General features: G+C 34.3%; 1 protein-coding gene across 3 annotated transcripts in view; it reads right to left on the bottom strand.

Moving 5' to 3' along the window:
• CLSTN2 (calsyntenin 2) overlaps nucleotides 1–15735 on the bottom strand; it is a 387192-nt gene that overhangs the window by 220542 nt on the left and 150915 nt on the right. For all 3 annotated transcript variants that reach the window (XM_054835708.1, XM_054835709.1, XM_054835710.1), the window contains exon 2: nucleotides 4090–4212. In XM_054835708.1, coding sequence (XP_054691683.1) covers nucleotides 4090–4212 — 123 coding nt within the window. The remainder of the gene's footprint in view (nucleotides 1–4089; nucleotides 4213–15735) is intronic.

Below are 15735 nucleotides of genomic sequence, written 5' to 3'. Positions count from 1 at the left end.
TGTTTATAGTTTAGAGTAGGTCTATGCCACAACTAACATTCAAACTAAAAAAACGAGAACATGAGAATGAGTATAGAAAACAAACCAAAGGAGGACAGATAAGAATCATTGATGAATACAAAATGTCTTTTAATAGCTTAGTTCTGCTTTTGTGCTTAGTAACAAAGTAGTTATTAGGTGAAAGATTATTTGCTCAGGTGAAAAATATGAAATGCATAAACTACCTGTGCATTAGGGCAATCGACAGAAACGAGGTGATCTGTACGTTGCTCAAAGCATCCCTGATAATACACAGCTCAGAGCTGGAAAACCTGCACCACCTTCCAGGCTCCTCTTGCTCTGGACTCGGAGCTGTTACAGTGAGCGATAAAAACAGTCCTTTCTGGTTCCTTTAAGACAGGGCTGTACAGCAGACCTGTGCTTTCTTGCATGGAAGGAACAGTGGAATCTCATCATCTGCTGGTATCTGTTATAGTAGTGCACATCTTGTCATCATTATAACCCTAGCAACCACTGTGCTAGCCTGTCTACAGATATCCCAGACTTCAACACTAACTTTGTTTTATAAAGCATAATGCAGACAATTTGGAGACAAAAACTCAGTGAGGTTTATACTCTCCAATGCATGGCCCCAGCACACTCATTTTGACATGATATATTTTCTGGTTTGCCTCTACTGCACCTCCTTTCTGAAGATCTCCTTGCCTTGGCCATAAACCTAAGGACTACCTACCCTTACTTCCACAAGTTAAGCACGGTTCCAAAAGGACTACACCCTCACTAGCAAGATATAGAAATAAATATGGAATAAATAGGTATAAATTAGTAAATAAATGTATGAAATAATTATGCTTTTCACCTACCATGATCTGTCACTCTTTTCAATAAAACCTGTAAATTTTCCTCAGCCTATCACTGATGGAAGACAAGCACTTAAAAAGGAACAAATTAAGACAAGTAGAAGATTACAGTGTCTACATATCATCTAGCTACGTAGCTATACAGGCATTCCCTAGGAAGATCAACCTGGTGGTTAACTTGAGAGTTTTCTTTCTGTTAGCTCAATTTTATTTCTATGGGACTTATGCCCATATGAAAACTGAGAGGATATATAGCAGCTGGGTAGGGGGCTTTTTTGTTTGGTTTGGGATTTTGTTTCCCTTTTGATTTGTTGGAGGAGTTGTTGTGTTGTTTCATGGGGTCGTTTGTTTTGGGTTTTTTTAAAGTCAAATACACCCTGATACTATTGAAAAAGACATCTACATTCTGCCAGCCAACAAACTGCCAGTAAACTATTGCAACATCAAGAGGAAGAAACCATGTACATTTAGTCTTAAGCTGGTTCAAGGATAGCTAAGCACAGGTCTGAAACTACCCTGATATATTCTGGATACTGGTCCCACTTATAAAAAGCTCATGGAAAATCTTTCAAAAGACTATAAATTTAGTATTTTTTTTTCTGCAATAATTGGACAAAATACTGAAAACATTAATAGAGTGATGGGAAAGGAACTATTGGAGCTCTAATTCTCTGGTACAATTGAAGACTGATATATTATACTGTAGAATAAGTTTTCCACACTTAAACAAAATATGGCCATTGAAGAAATTCCACATTACAATAGCACTAAGTGTACAGCTACTGAATATTTTAATGTTGTAGCTATATCTATTTTCAGTTTTCTCCTACTAAATACATTATACAAATTGAATTTCCCATAAAGATCTATAATAAAATTAGTGACATTAGGAAGCCAAATAAAATTACATGATATTAAAGCAGAAATTTAAAACAGAAATAAGAAGTTACTTCAATTTAAAAAGGCAAGAGTCTCTATAATAAATAAATAAAAAAGCACATAGAAGTTTTTCCAAACAGGTAGGTAATCCAGGCCCTTCAGGGGAATTAAGGGTTCAATTGGTTTTATAATATTATATGTCTGGATTGCAGATCATGAGGCTAAATGCACAATATTACCTGGAAATGAACTATTAATGTCAGAGAATACACACCAAGTATTTTCCCTCCTAGACCCCATAAAACTTCTTAAAATATAAACAATTCAAATCAATAAATGAAGAAATGAAATTAAAACTGTCTAATGTAATCTTTCTCACAAAAGCCAGTCTGTCTGTGCAAGTTTGGTATTTCAAAGGATGATTTTATACAAGAAGAGCATATCAGTAATTCATGAAAAACATGTCGATTGTCCCAATGTAAAAACTGAAGAAAATAATCAGACTAGGAAATCCCCAGTCAGCAAAGAGTTTGTGAAAGTAATAGTGGAAACCACACATGTGATTAACATCCCTGTAAGGATTCCAAGGGAATGTAAGTAGAAGCAGCAAATATGAGATGGAACATTTATAGTAACAGAAAAATCCCCCCAAAATGAAAAGAGCATCTTTTCACTAGGAATCAAGCTTCATTCCTAAATAACTGTACCTGAAGATTTCACAGATAGGTTTAGTTTAGCAAGGATTTAATCTAAGTTTACATTACTGTTTTCCACAAACATTTGGAAGAATGAATTGCACATGTATGTGAAAGTTACCATTATACGAAAAAAAGCGTACTCAAATATATTATGGATAGCTGTCTCATTCCACATTTTTTGTTTGTTTTAGCATATAGTTGCTTCCTGATGAATGCATTAAAAAATGTAATTTGGAGACAAATACTTTTTTCCTTGGCTTCAAAAACTAGTAACTGAGTTAAGAACATCTTATCCTGAGCATCTTTGTACAAAGTACACCTGCCCTGATTATAATTAGTTACTCCCAGTGAGAGGCTGTCTACTTATCTCTGAATGGACATTGATTATGCCACCATTAGCAAGTAACTTGGTGTCATAGGAACTGATTAGCGGACAAAAGTGTTTCATGCTGAGGTTGCTGTATCCATATGTATATGTTATTTGATGTTTTTACCTCTGACAAATTCAGCTGAATCCTCTCCACTGAACATCCCCAGTGCATATATGGCTGAGGAAGAAAAGTGTTCTGTGCAACCAAGAATCATGGAGCACTATGAATGATAAACCACTCGATATTAAAACGAGGTTCAATATATAAAAAACATTTGTGAATCCCTGTTTTACAGAGTATGAGTTTATGCCAGTATATGCTTTTGGGGAAAATGGCTAATAACAATTCTTACATGATGCTGTAAAATACTGTTTGTGCCAAGTACTTTGACTTACTGCTTACTGAACATGACTGTATTCCACAAGAACAAGAGGATATTCATCTTCACTAGTTCCTTTCCTTATAAAAGACGTACATTATTAAGCAATATAATCTTTTTTAAAAACTGCATCTTTTCATAATCTTCAGAACAGCTATCAAGCCTTAATATACTCCCTTGTCTTCAAATATTATTTTTAATGAAACAGGGAATTTAAGAGAAAACTTTCTTGACATGCAAAAGTACTATTTTCTGCTTAAGGAATTCATAATATGATAGAATAAGTGTCAGGAAAAATAGACTTAATACAAGTAAGAACTTCTATATGACATTCATCTATCATACAGCAATTGGAGCAAAAATCCTCAAAACTTCCATTGAATTTTCTGTCCAAGTCTTGACACGTATGAAGTACTAACACAGTACTATAAGATTTGAGCAACTTTAAATATTTGTCACATAGTTTGTCCATAGCCAGGGAGCAGAATAGGAAGAGAGAAAGCAGGGGCTATTACTAAATGAAATTATTACTAAACAAAAGTAACTATGCATTATTACCTTAGGCAATTGTAATGACTCATTTCTATAAAAGTAAATTCAAATTTAATTATATAATTCCTGTGTTTTCATTTTTAAAAAATGTCGATAGTGGAATTCTGCTGTATTATGCTGTTAATAATCACTTCTACTTCACAACAAATGAGGACACACATTCATTGTACAAGAAACCTCATTTCAAGCTCTATGGGCCAATGGTCAAGTCCTGAGTACTCAGATACAGCCTCTAAATGTGTCCTTCAGATTACATTATCCCTGCACTGCAAATTCATTCCTTACAAATGCAAATTAACTTCATAATGCAATCCATAAGCTCATATACTGCTGTTAATGTATGTTCCTACCTGCAAAGGGAACAGGTGCATCTTTATCCAAAGCAACAAGGGGAGGATCCAAAATTACAGTGTCATTGTTTTCAGTTATGATTCCATGGTACGATGTCTCAATCCAGGGCTTGTGTTTGTTCACTAGAAAAGAAATAGTATACCTAATTAATTTGATTAGTGCTTTACATCCATTTAGCTCATTTTATCTTTAAAAAGAAAATTATTTAACATATGTCCAATAGCAATGTTATTACTCAAAAGCCACTAACTAGATCCCAAAGTACTTTACAAACATTCAAATATTAAACCAAAATTATATGCATATTGTACCACAATTCACTGATGAGAAAGTGAACACTTACAGACATCCCTCCAATTAAGACATCAAAGTAAAAAGCCAATTTTCAAAATATTTTTAATGTGTTCCCAAATGGCAGACATAATTAGAGTCAGACACTTTTGAAGGAATTACTTTCTGTTGCAAAACTCTGATGCAAGAGAAGGGACATCCAGAGAAACACAGCGCTTGCCAAGACACAAAGGCAAGAAGAGCAGGTGAGAACACTGGAAACTTGGTCAACTTCTCATTTTATATTTTTGGAAAAATATCTAAAATTACTTTTATGTTCTGTACATTGTAGTAAAAAATAAACTTGTACATTTTAATCACTTTGATAAAAGCCACTACTTCTTTTCTGTTTAATCAGCTTTAGTTATGCTTAAATCGGATCTAAAGTTTTTCTGAAAAATCTGTCCTTCAAATACAGCTGTTGAACATTAGTTCAAGATATCTGGTCTTGAAGTACATAGGAAGATCACACAAAAAGACACTTTTAAAGTAGGGGATACACCACATATCATCAGACTCTCTTATTCCTGAACCCTTTAAATATGCATCACTCTCACCAACCATCTCCTATGTATTGGACAGTATGCAGATGCATTTTCCCCTTTGAGGTCTAGCCTTTGCTATTCTTATAAATAGCATTTGGTTCCTATAGGTACAATATGAATGTTATATTTTTAGAACTCCTACGTAAGTAATACAATGGTGCAAACCTAAACAAATTGCAGTTTGAAGAATGTACTACCCCAGGCATGAGGAAACACTGCCCTAAGGAATATCTATTATGTTTTCACCAAGTCCAGATGCAAAGTCAACTTTGTACATATTATTTAGCTGTGTATATCAGATGCTGAGGAAAACATCTGCTGAGGTAACAGAAACCACCTCAAAGATGGAGGGTTGGCACTTAAAGCAAAACCAAATTGAACCAGATGGCATTATTTAAAATAACCCCACTAGAAGAACAAACAAACAAAATCCACACACGCACACACAACCCTAAACTCATTCCTGCCTTGTCTTCTGTAAAACTCCAAGACAAGAATGAGTTTCAAGTTTCTCCCACATCGTTTCTTCTATGTGAAGAAAGTAGCAATAAACACCAAGACAACAGAGGGGGCTCTGGCCACAGTGGAAGACCTGGACAATTAACAAATATTTTGTTCACTGGCAGTTTGGAAAAAGCAAATAAATCTATTTAGGGCAAACTGAAGTTTCTTTTTCCTTCTTGTTGCTTTCTTTAATCATGAGGAAATTGTGGACTTAGGAAGAACGATCTGAGGTCCTTTTGAAGCTGAATTATTTTATATTCTAACCACTAATAAGAGAACTTTGAGTTCATTCATATGTCGCAATATATATTCTTTCGGAAGAAAGCGTACATATCTTTACAATGGTTTTGCCAATTTTTGCAATAACGAAGCAATGGGGAGATTAAACTGGGGATGTGTCAGGAGAAGGTGAAATGGAAAACAGGGAACTCAGATCTCTTCATCTTGTAATGACTGTACAGCCAGAGGAGAGATTGGTGAGTTTATGTAATAGGATGAAGGTCAAAAGCCTTGTCAATTTTGAAATATGAGAAGTGATAGATGCAATTTCAGAGCTTTGTAAGGTATTTGGGATTCCAGTTTGCAGGACAGTTGAAGTATTCTGTATCAATTATTTGAATATGTGAATTGCCTGAACATCCAGACACCTAAATATGCTCCGCTAGTATTCTGCTATGACTCAAAGGCTTTGATTGACACATGCTGTACAGAACAAAGGCCAATCTTTTAATTGAAGGCTGGTACAATTTAACAATAATGAACTAGTAAATAGGAATTTGCATGAAGATAGAACTCGTTATGCAACTATAAGTTAAAGTACCAAATCTGTTTTTTCCTTTCTCCTGGTTCTGTTAACTGTCTGAGCTCTCGCCAAAACAAACAAGCAAATAAAACACCCCAACAAAAACCCCAACCCCCTCCCCCCCAAAAAAACGCCAAAAAACCCAAAACCCCCCAAAAACCCCTTTCCTCCTACTATAGATTCTACAGAATAGTTTTGATGACACTTTTGCTTAAGAAACAGTCTCAGTATACAGTGCAATTCTGCTAGCCTCATCTTTTTTCCATTAGTGTCCCATGAGCAATAACAACAGTCAAATGAGTGACAGCAGCATAATTCCTTAAATTATGTTGGGGTGGGAAGAAAAGAAAGTACATTAGGAACAAGTTCTACAATTTAGCCCTAGACCTTAGAGACTGGTATTAGGACTAAGAAAGGAACAATAAACAAAAGCAAAATACAATAAAAGGTCAAATTATTTGCAAGTTCTGATGAAATATATCACCAAAGGAAAAATTATTACTATACAAGTTTTGTGTAACCTGTGGTGTGGAAATTTTAAAAATACTGGAAATCATCCACAGTCTTTGGGAATGCAAAACAATTCTTTTGCATCAGAAGATCTATACATTTGAAATATTTTCACATCATTTAAATTATTCATCCTTTTACAGTGTTTTGGATACTTGTTTTAAAATAAGAAATCTATAATTCTGAAATTAGTAGCTGGTGTTCTGATTAGCAAGTTGTTTATATTTTCCCTGCTGAAGGTTGCTAAAATGTTAACATAGAAACTCTTACTAAATGCATACACCACTATCTAGGCTTTCATAAGATACTAGATTCTAAAAAAAGTACCCACAAATATAACATGATTAATGAATACCTTACATTTTTTCCTTGAAGACAAAAGGGCAGATACAAAAGGTTAGACTGGTTCAAATCAGTTTTTATCCACAGGTCAACATACCTCTCAAACCTCTGAAATTTTCCTATCCCTATGTAGCATCTTTAAAACAAATAGAATCTTAAAGATCAATTCAAAATTTTTTGTTCTGTCTCATTCTAGCTACTGATTCAAATTTCAAGATACTTGGTAATTACATATTTTTTAAATACAAACTATATATTCTTCTAGTTGTACCCTCTTTAAAAGCATGATTTTTTCTTCCCTTATCTACTCTCTCTACTTTTATAATACTAATGTATTGAAGTAAAAACTTCATCTGCAACTCAGCCACTAATTCTTCTGCCTTAGAGCAGGACCTGCACCTCAAAACATGACTTCCTGTAACTTAAGCAATATTTCCATTTACCCTCCATTCTTCTAGCCCTGACCTTCAAATAATTATTTTTATTACTGTGGAAAAATAAATTTAGTATGTTTGAGAGAGATTAATGGGCATTCAGATCCAGGCCGTATTCATGTTAAGGGCAATAATTTGTGTTTTAGACAACATATGTAGAATATTGGCAGAAAACTACAGAAATCCCATGAGCAGAGTAGATTTTTGAAGAGCTTTACCTTTTTGACAGCTATCCAAAGCCATATCTGAACAAAAAAAATCACTTGGTTTTTATTATAATTGGTTAGAACTTAAAGATCTTCATGTAAATATACACACTTAAGCTTTTCCTTTCAATCCACATTTAGCTGACAAAGTTCCCCAAACTATGCTAAAGTTGCATTCTTTTCTGTTACACCAAAACCAGTCAAATTTTAGTTGAAGTTTCCAAAGATACAGTAGTGCCACACTGCATTTATTTAAACACCAGAACAAAAAAGTTTTACCATGCTGTCTACTCTAGGCTATATGCAATTGTATGTTTAAAAATTAAAAAAAAAAAAAAAATTATATTAGTTAAGAAATTATGTAATTCACATTACATAAGGTGCTTATTAGAATCTCTTGAAGATTAACGTACATTTTTAGAATTTGTATAAATTTTAACATAAGGTGGGAAATTTTTATTTTATCTTTAAAATGGAAGAAGCGTGAATGGTTAAAAACTATTTTAATGTTTCTCAGCATTGTTTACAATTAACAATACTCTATAAAAGAAAGTGATAGGCAAACTACATTTTTTAATTTGCATTTTCTAATGATGGAAGAAATGTATATAGACATTTATATGTGAAGCTTCAGGATCTGTGAGAGCAGAGTACTATGCAGCAAGTTAAACTCAAAAAAGCAAACAAGCTGGATAGTCAGCAGATAAGAGCTATACAGAAAATTGTTTTCCCTCTTAAGGTGTATTATGTTGTAGCACACTTATATTAACTCTAAAATTGAAGAAAAAAAAAGCATAGTTTTGTCTGCTTTACAAAAGATCTTCTCTGACAGCATTTATTGTTTACCTTTTCCTTGCATTTTTTTAGCTGGGTAAAAGTTGAAATTAGTACAATGCTTTCATGAATTCAAACATATATTTGATTCAGATGTACAGATGATACCTATGGTGTGGATTGTTTTTTTAAAAAAAACTTGCCTCCCTTACTATAATTTACTAGTCATTAATATAAAATCATAATGTAAATAATTTGTAGTATCTAGGATAAGGTAATTAATCTTTTTCCTTTATTACAGTTAGAGGTCAATTAATTAAAATTTGTGTGCATCATTTACACTGCATTTTGATAGTCTGTCCCACCAAAGCTTGTGATTACAAGCCTTTGGATGTAATTAAACCATCTTGCTAGAAAACTGCCACTCTGTGTTCTATCTGCAAATGCACTTGGCATGTAAAACAATGAAATAGAAAAAGGCAAAAGAAAAACAAACTCATTCTGTAGAGTCTGCAGGAAATCTCATGCCCCCAGGAGTGTTGTCTTGAAAGTCAGTTCAAGGACAATTCCCAAAATATAGCAAAATAAATACTGAGAAAGGACGGAAGATGGTTAGAACCCCCAAAATATGCCAAACTCCTACCTTCTATTTTGATGCCTTTCCCCATCCTCTGCACAGTGCCCTGGGTTTTATCCCAGGCATGCTCAAAAACCCACTCTGCTACTTGCTACCTTGTACATAGTAAGAAAAACAACCAACCCCTCATGCCAAACTCCCCTGCAAACTATGATTGCATCTGAGCACTTTACACCTGCATCAAATGGCCCATGGGAAGCTCTGCCACAGAAACAGAGAAAATCACAGACAAGACATCGATGCATCAGCAGTAGGAAAAAAATATCAACCACCTCCTGTCCCAAACTCTTTTGCAATAAGTGTGCAATAACTCTTTACTATAAGTATGGCTATAGGTACGCAAAACTCTGTGTCTGTAATGTCTACAACATTAAAAGACGACTGCCTGCTTTATCAGACTGCAAGACATGCACAGGGCTTTCTGAAGGCAATCATACTCTGTAAATTAGATCTTCCAAGTCTCAATGACTGTGTACAGAGCTGCAATTTGTCAGTGCAGAAGTATTATTATAACTGGACCACAATATAGACAAAATGTCTGAGGACATCTTCTTATGAGGAAAGACAACATCTTTTCTATAACCCAAGACAGACACTTGTTTGGGGCGGAGGGAGTGGGTGGAAAGCAGCATATGTACAAGGAATACAGTACAATGGTATTTCCAAAATTCAGATGGTTTCTGACTTAAAATACTTAGAAAATGTCACTGATCCAAAAATAACATATTATAAAAGAACCATGAAAGAAAAAAGTGAATATTGGAAGTTTAAATTACTGACACTAGGGCAGACTCAATATTGTCTAGTTGATTTAAGTGCTGATTTCTAAACTTTACGAAGTTAAAACCTGAGGTAGCAAATTATAAGGGTTAAGAATTATTTTATGAATGCAAATGTTTTGTTTCTTTCTTTTTTCCAAAATAGCATAATGAATCTATTTTCCATTTAAATGTACTGATAATATGTTCTCTTATCTCTCTAGCTTAAAGAGGTTGTTGATTCCAGTAAAATCAACAGAAAATTTAGGTTTTCTTATCACTTAGCTCAGCTCTAAGTCCTTTCATCTGCTAACTTCAATGATCGTCAGCTCAGCCTGTAGGAATCCTGTCTTTCTAAGTGTCAAAGGGCTTCCCCTAAAAACCAGCCAAACTGAGGATGCTTAGGGAGCCTTTTAAACATATGCTTGAAATCCCATTAACTTCTGTAGAATATAAGAGACTGAACCTCATGCCTTATGCACAGTTTGCACTACAGGCGACAAGTCCTGATCTTGTACAGCAAAGAGAATGCTTCTAAACGCCCTATTAGGAGGATACTGCATAACATAAAAATCCTAATGATGCACATGACATACTGACACCTGCAATGTACGATCATTATAGCTGATAAAAACTCCTCCCTAGATCTGGATGCCATTGCTTTGGCAGTCTGCTCCTCCTTTGGGGTGATAACATTGCTGTGTAAATGCCACAGTAAGACTTGTGGCCACAGCACGGACCAGAGTTTCAACTCCTTGTTTCAGGTATTTTAGAGAAAAAGGCAACTGAAAAATAGAATTTGTCCATTGTTAAAATCCAGTGGCCTTTTCTCTGGATAGTTTTAACAGCCCTGGCCTTTGGATCAAGAAGTAGAAACTTTAAAGGGGAAGAGGGAGAGTTCAGAAGACAATTTTGATTCACAGATGTGGCTTGTGCAATGTTCACTCTTATGCTTCAAGTCAGAAGTTTTGAAAACTCACATCCTTAACAGAAATTTGCTGGAGTCTCCAGTAACTCTAGTTACCGATAACTGGAATATTTCGAAGATTGTGTTTTCAATAAGCAAGTCCTGTTCACATAGTTCATACATGTAACTGTATTGTGCACATGTAACTTTATAACATAGCAGACCTTAATTCCTCCAAGATATGACCAGAGATGCAAACCTGGATTTCTTGCATTGCCCGCTCCATAATGGGCTGGGACTAGAAACCAAAGATAGGAATGAAATCTAAAAATCTCACAGAGTAGCAGCTAAGAACAGAGTTCAGAAGATTGACAGATTTGAGGGCTTAGGTCACTAAAGAAATGAGGATTAGGAGTTTGGTACAGAAATTAAGTCGTCTTCTGGAATGCAGAGAAAACAAGGATATGGATAAATGCATTTTGAGGGAAAAGACTAAGCTAGAAGCAGAAACTGAAAATGGCTGGGAAGTAGGAGAAGTAAATTAATGTTTGCATTTTACAGGATTAAATCTTTCTCAGCATCAGGAGTGGCTACATCAGCAGAAAACAGAATGCTATGTTTCCCTACATACTAAAGAAATCAAAAACTTTCCTGAAACTTTCACATTTTATACATTTTGTCAAAGACAAATTGTAAAGAAGAAATTTATTCTTTTGTCTCACACGCTTAGCTCTCCATGTGACGTCATTGCCTGAATTACTGAAACACCAGTAGTTATGTTCTGGGTTTACTTTTAGATAGATAACTTTAAATCATAATGCTTTATGTGCTTTTACATAAAAAAATAATGTGAAATTCCTGTCTCAAGGCAATTTGAGTTTTGACACTAAGTTCAGTTAAAGCAGAATTTATATGATTTAAGATATGTGATTATGAGATGTGAACATTTTGGAGAACATTTTAACTAAAGAATACATTATAAGCAGTGCTTCTCAGCAACGTTAAATTACTCAGTGGAGTTCCTACAGATAAGTTGGCATTGGTTTGATCATACTGCACAACAAAAACCTATTTTGCATGAAATAGACTGCACAAGAAAGTCTGCTGCCATAAGCACATTTTCAGGCCCCCAAGAGAAGGCCTTTCAATAGTGACAATTCCCATTAACAAAACTTGTTCTTACATTAAAAAAAAGGGAGGAATTGAGGTGGAGTACTCCTTTATTAGTAGCTCATTCTTATTACAAGCTTATTTGACCAAAAGCATCAAACGCCTTGTCTAACAAAATTAATAATAATAGGCAGTAATCTATTGGCTATTTCTAAATACTCTGTTTTGATTCTGACATGCTTAGAACTTTATTTAACCATAAATATACTTGATTCTGTTGTAAAAATGTGGGGATTTTGGAGTGAAGGAGAAAAATATTTTTAACACTGACCAGATCAATAGTAAACATTTAACAGGAACATACTGAATGCTCTGGTCAACCCAAGCCCGTACTGTTCAGGAAAAACTGTCTAGCTACAAATTTCATAAAACTCTACTCATAATATTGATACATAAAACGCTTAACAGCATTTTTACTTTTGATTCTTATTTCTGAAAGGCACATTTAGAATTTACATATGCATCTAAGAATAAACCTTTACACTGTGCCTCATTGTCATCTTTTAAGTAATGGACCACATAGTTGTGCTCTCTGTGCCTTAAACTGCTTCTAAGTTTACAAGTTATTTTTATTAATACAAAGAGATTTCATCTCTTTGATTAAGGTGTCCAGTTCTTATAAATTTATCTATTGATATTTGTCATAGCAAATAGACTACAGAGAATGCACAACTGAATTCTGAACACAGACTATATGCCTCAAAGTTCAGACCAGGAAGTTGCCTGTATACTATATATATAAAGGAAGAAACTTAGAATTAGATGATGAGTCCGTCCCACAGCTAGCCATAGGAACTTCAATAGCACACATCTGATTAAGTCCTCATACCTGAAAGTCTGTACAGTTAGAAATCTTGGGGGAAAGTATCTAATAGCATAAAAATGTTTTCATACATGTCACAAGGACAGAAACAGGTCATAAACAAAGAAGGTTGTGTTTTCCTATGTATTGAGGTGTACTCAAAAAAACATTTCATTTATCTTGTTTACCAATGCTGACCTTTAATTCAACACAAATTTCTTATGAGTAGTCTCATTCTCATTTAAAAATACATAAAACCTTGACATTCACAATATTTAACCCCTCTATCATTTCATTTAACTTTCTTCAATATTTAATAACTCCACGTTCACTATATGAAACTGCCCCATTCTTACATGCTTTATCTTTTTTTCATTTGGACTGAAAGCTGTTCAGAACATGGATTTACTTTGCCATTATGAGAGTTTACAGAATGCATTTGAAATAAACCTGAGTCTAGTCTTTATTCCTTAAATAAACAATAAAGGAATATCCTCTGAAGAGTTCCGTCAGATGATACTATCTGAGCAGGGATTCCAGCACAGTTGTTTCATGGACTAGATATCAATATCTTGTAAATAATCCAGATATTTAAAGCAATACCGAGGAATATACAGATCACTAGTAAACATTTTTATCTAGAGTGTGTTGCCATAGGAAACAAGCAAAAATAATCAATGATTATGCAGAAAAGCAAGAGTAATCCCCTAATAGCACCGAAGATAGACCTCATTGAGGACTTACAGATCTGCAGGATTCCATGTTTAACTAAAGAACAAATTTGCACATATAATGCCTCTCTACCTGAAATATTAAAATCGGGGAATTCCAATTGCTGGCATTTCTTCCTATGGATGGTCTCAATTATGACATCTCTAAAATGAATATTGTAGCTATTACACAACACCAGGAATTTTAACATTTGCTGAGCAGATTTTCAAAAGTACTAGTTTTTCAGCACCTTATCACTCAGGTTAGCAACAGTTTTTCATTGTAAATAGTAACTTAAGTTGAAGTTTTAAAAATGGAAATTAGAGTAACTTAGGGTTTACTCAATTATGTCTCAAGAACTTCAGCAATATGGTGCAGTTGAGAATGGTATTTTGAAAAATTCAAAGTTAAACCCGTTATTAGATTATGAGGCTAAAATAAATGAAAAAATCTTAAGAAATTGTAGCCTTTATAAAATTTTGTGCCACATTATTTTGATAACACTGACTCTTGAGTATTAGCACAAATTTAATCTCACTGAATTCCCATGCTCCTACACATAAGCCTACACATTTGGAAATGAGCTAAATCCTAATGCCATGGATTTTAAAGGAGGAGTAGGGGTTTTTTTAAAATAGAAGAAAGTAGTGATGTTCATCTTTCCTTTATTTGTTCAAAATTACAGATTTCCATAGAGCAAGTGCTGACGGATATTCCAGTAGAGAGAACCTGATTACATAAAGGACAGGTATTGCTTTAAATTACCTGTCCTTTACTTAATCCAGAAAGATGGGACCCCAGGCTATCTTGAAAGGTGTTAGTGATCCTTTTCTTTATTATGGCAACTACTCTTTCCAAATAAGCCATGTTGGTTTTGAAATAAAGACTGCATTATCAAAAAGTGATTCTTTATTCCCTAATGAAAACCAAGAAACTCGAATACTTTAAGAGAAGAGGGGAAAAATAGGAAGAGTGCAAGAAACAGAGATACTGATAAATTCTAGACACATTTATGTGAGCAAAGGCTTGTGAGGCTGAAAGGTCAAGGGAAAGGTGTGACCATGCACAGAAACATAGAGTCTGGGACCTAAGAAAACTTTACAGTATGTATCCTCCAGATGTCTTGTACCATTTTAGGATTATAGTTAAACTACAAATGGACTACACATACCAGAAACACTGTTACACTTCAAGACATACACATCTGTTATACACAAATCACTGAGTTTCATATAAGGATATCCTGTCTAATATTCATGTACAAAAATCCTCAGATTAAACAATTAAGTGTAAAACCAACTATCAATAGTGTAGGCAGAAGAGCACTACAGAGAAACACAGAATAAAGTCCATTTGCAAGTATTTCCATATTTTGTGTTCAGATTTCTCATAAATTGAAATGTACCTCAAAATAAATATATTAACTTATTAACTGACTGTCCACCCTCACCCCAAACCTCTCTCCAGAATATGCCTTAAAATATTGGCATTTATTACATGATTCCATACTTTAAGAAAATAACGATTACATAACTTTTACAACCATGAATGCACAATGCAGATGTTAATTGATGGTGCTGTCTGTGTCAATCACAGTAGAAAGCAGGAATGTGGTAGGGAGAATAAAGATAACGAGGGATTGTCTTCTGATTTGCTATCACTACAGTGGTGTTGTATCCATGATGGTCATTTTTTACAGATTGTCTATTTTCTCCTAAAGAACAACAGTTTTTTGGGACAGGGTCCAACTTTCTTTTCACTTTTATACAGTGCCTCTTATTAGTCTGTGGTCCTTGACTGAAGATTCTACACACTCAAAAAAGAAAAAAATCTGTCTCCCCATAAAATCCAATAGGAATGTGGGTGTTCCAGAAATTCTAATAGTCAAGACCTGTGTGTTTCAGCTATCCAAGACAGAAGAATTCAAGTAATTACATGGGCTATATAATCAGTATGTCAAGCATAAAGACATCCTGCTTCTCATAACAATACTGCATTTTTCAGCCATATTCTATCTACACTTTAATTTTTTCTAGTTCATTTATTTTCTTTTAACAGCTTAGTTTAGACCTAGGAACTGCCTGAAATAAATATTTTTAAGCTTTGAGACTGTTTCTGATTATAAGCAGCTCTGACTTTATAACACAATATTTAATGTAATTGTCTTTTACGCTTTTCCTCATTATCAATGCAGCCTTTATTTTTTTCCAAGG

Source organism: Grus americana, chromosome 9 (genome assembly GCF_028858705.1).
Source record: "Grus americana isolate bGruAme1 chromosome 9, bGruAme1.mat, whole genome shotgun sequence".
Lineage (NCBI taxonomy): Eukaryota > Metazoa > Chordata > Aves > Gruiformes > Gruidae > Grus > Grus americana.
This window is presented reverse-complemented; position numbering and strand designations above follow the sequence as displayed.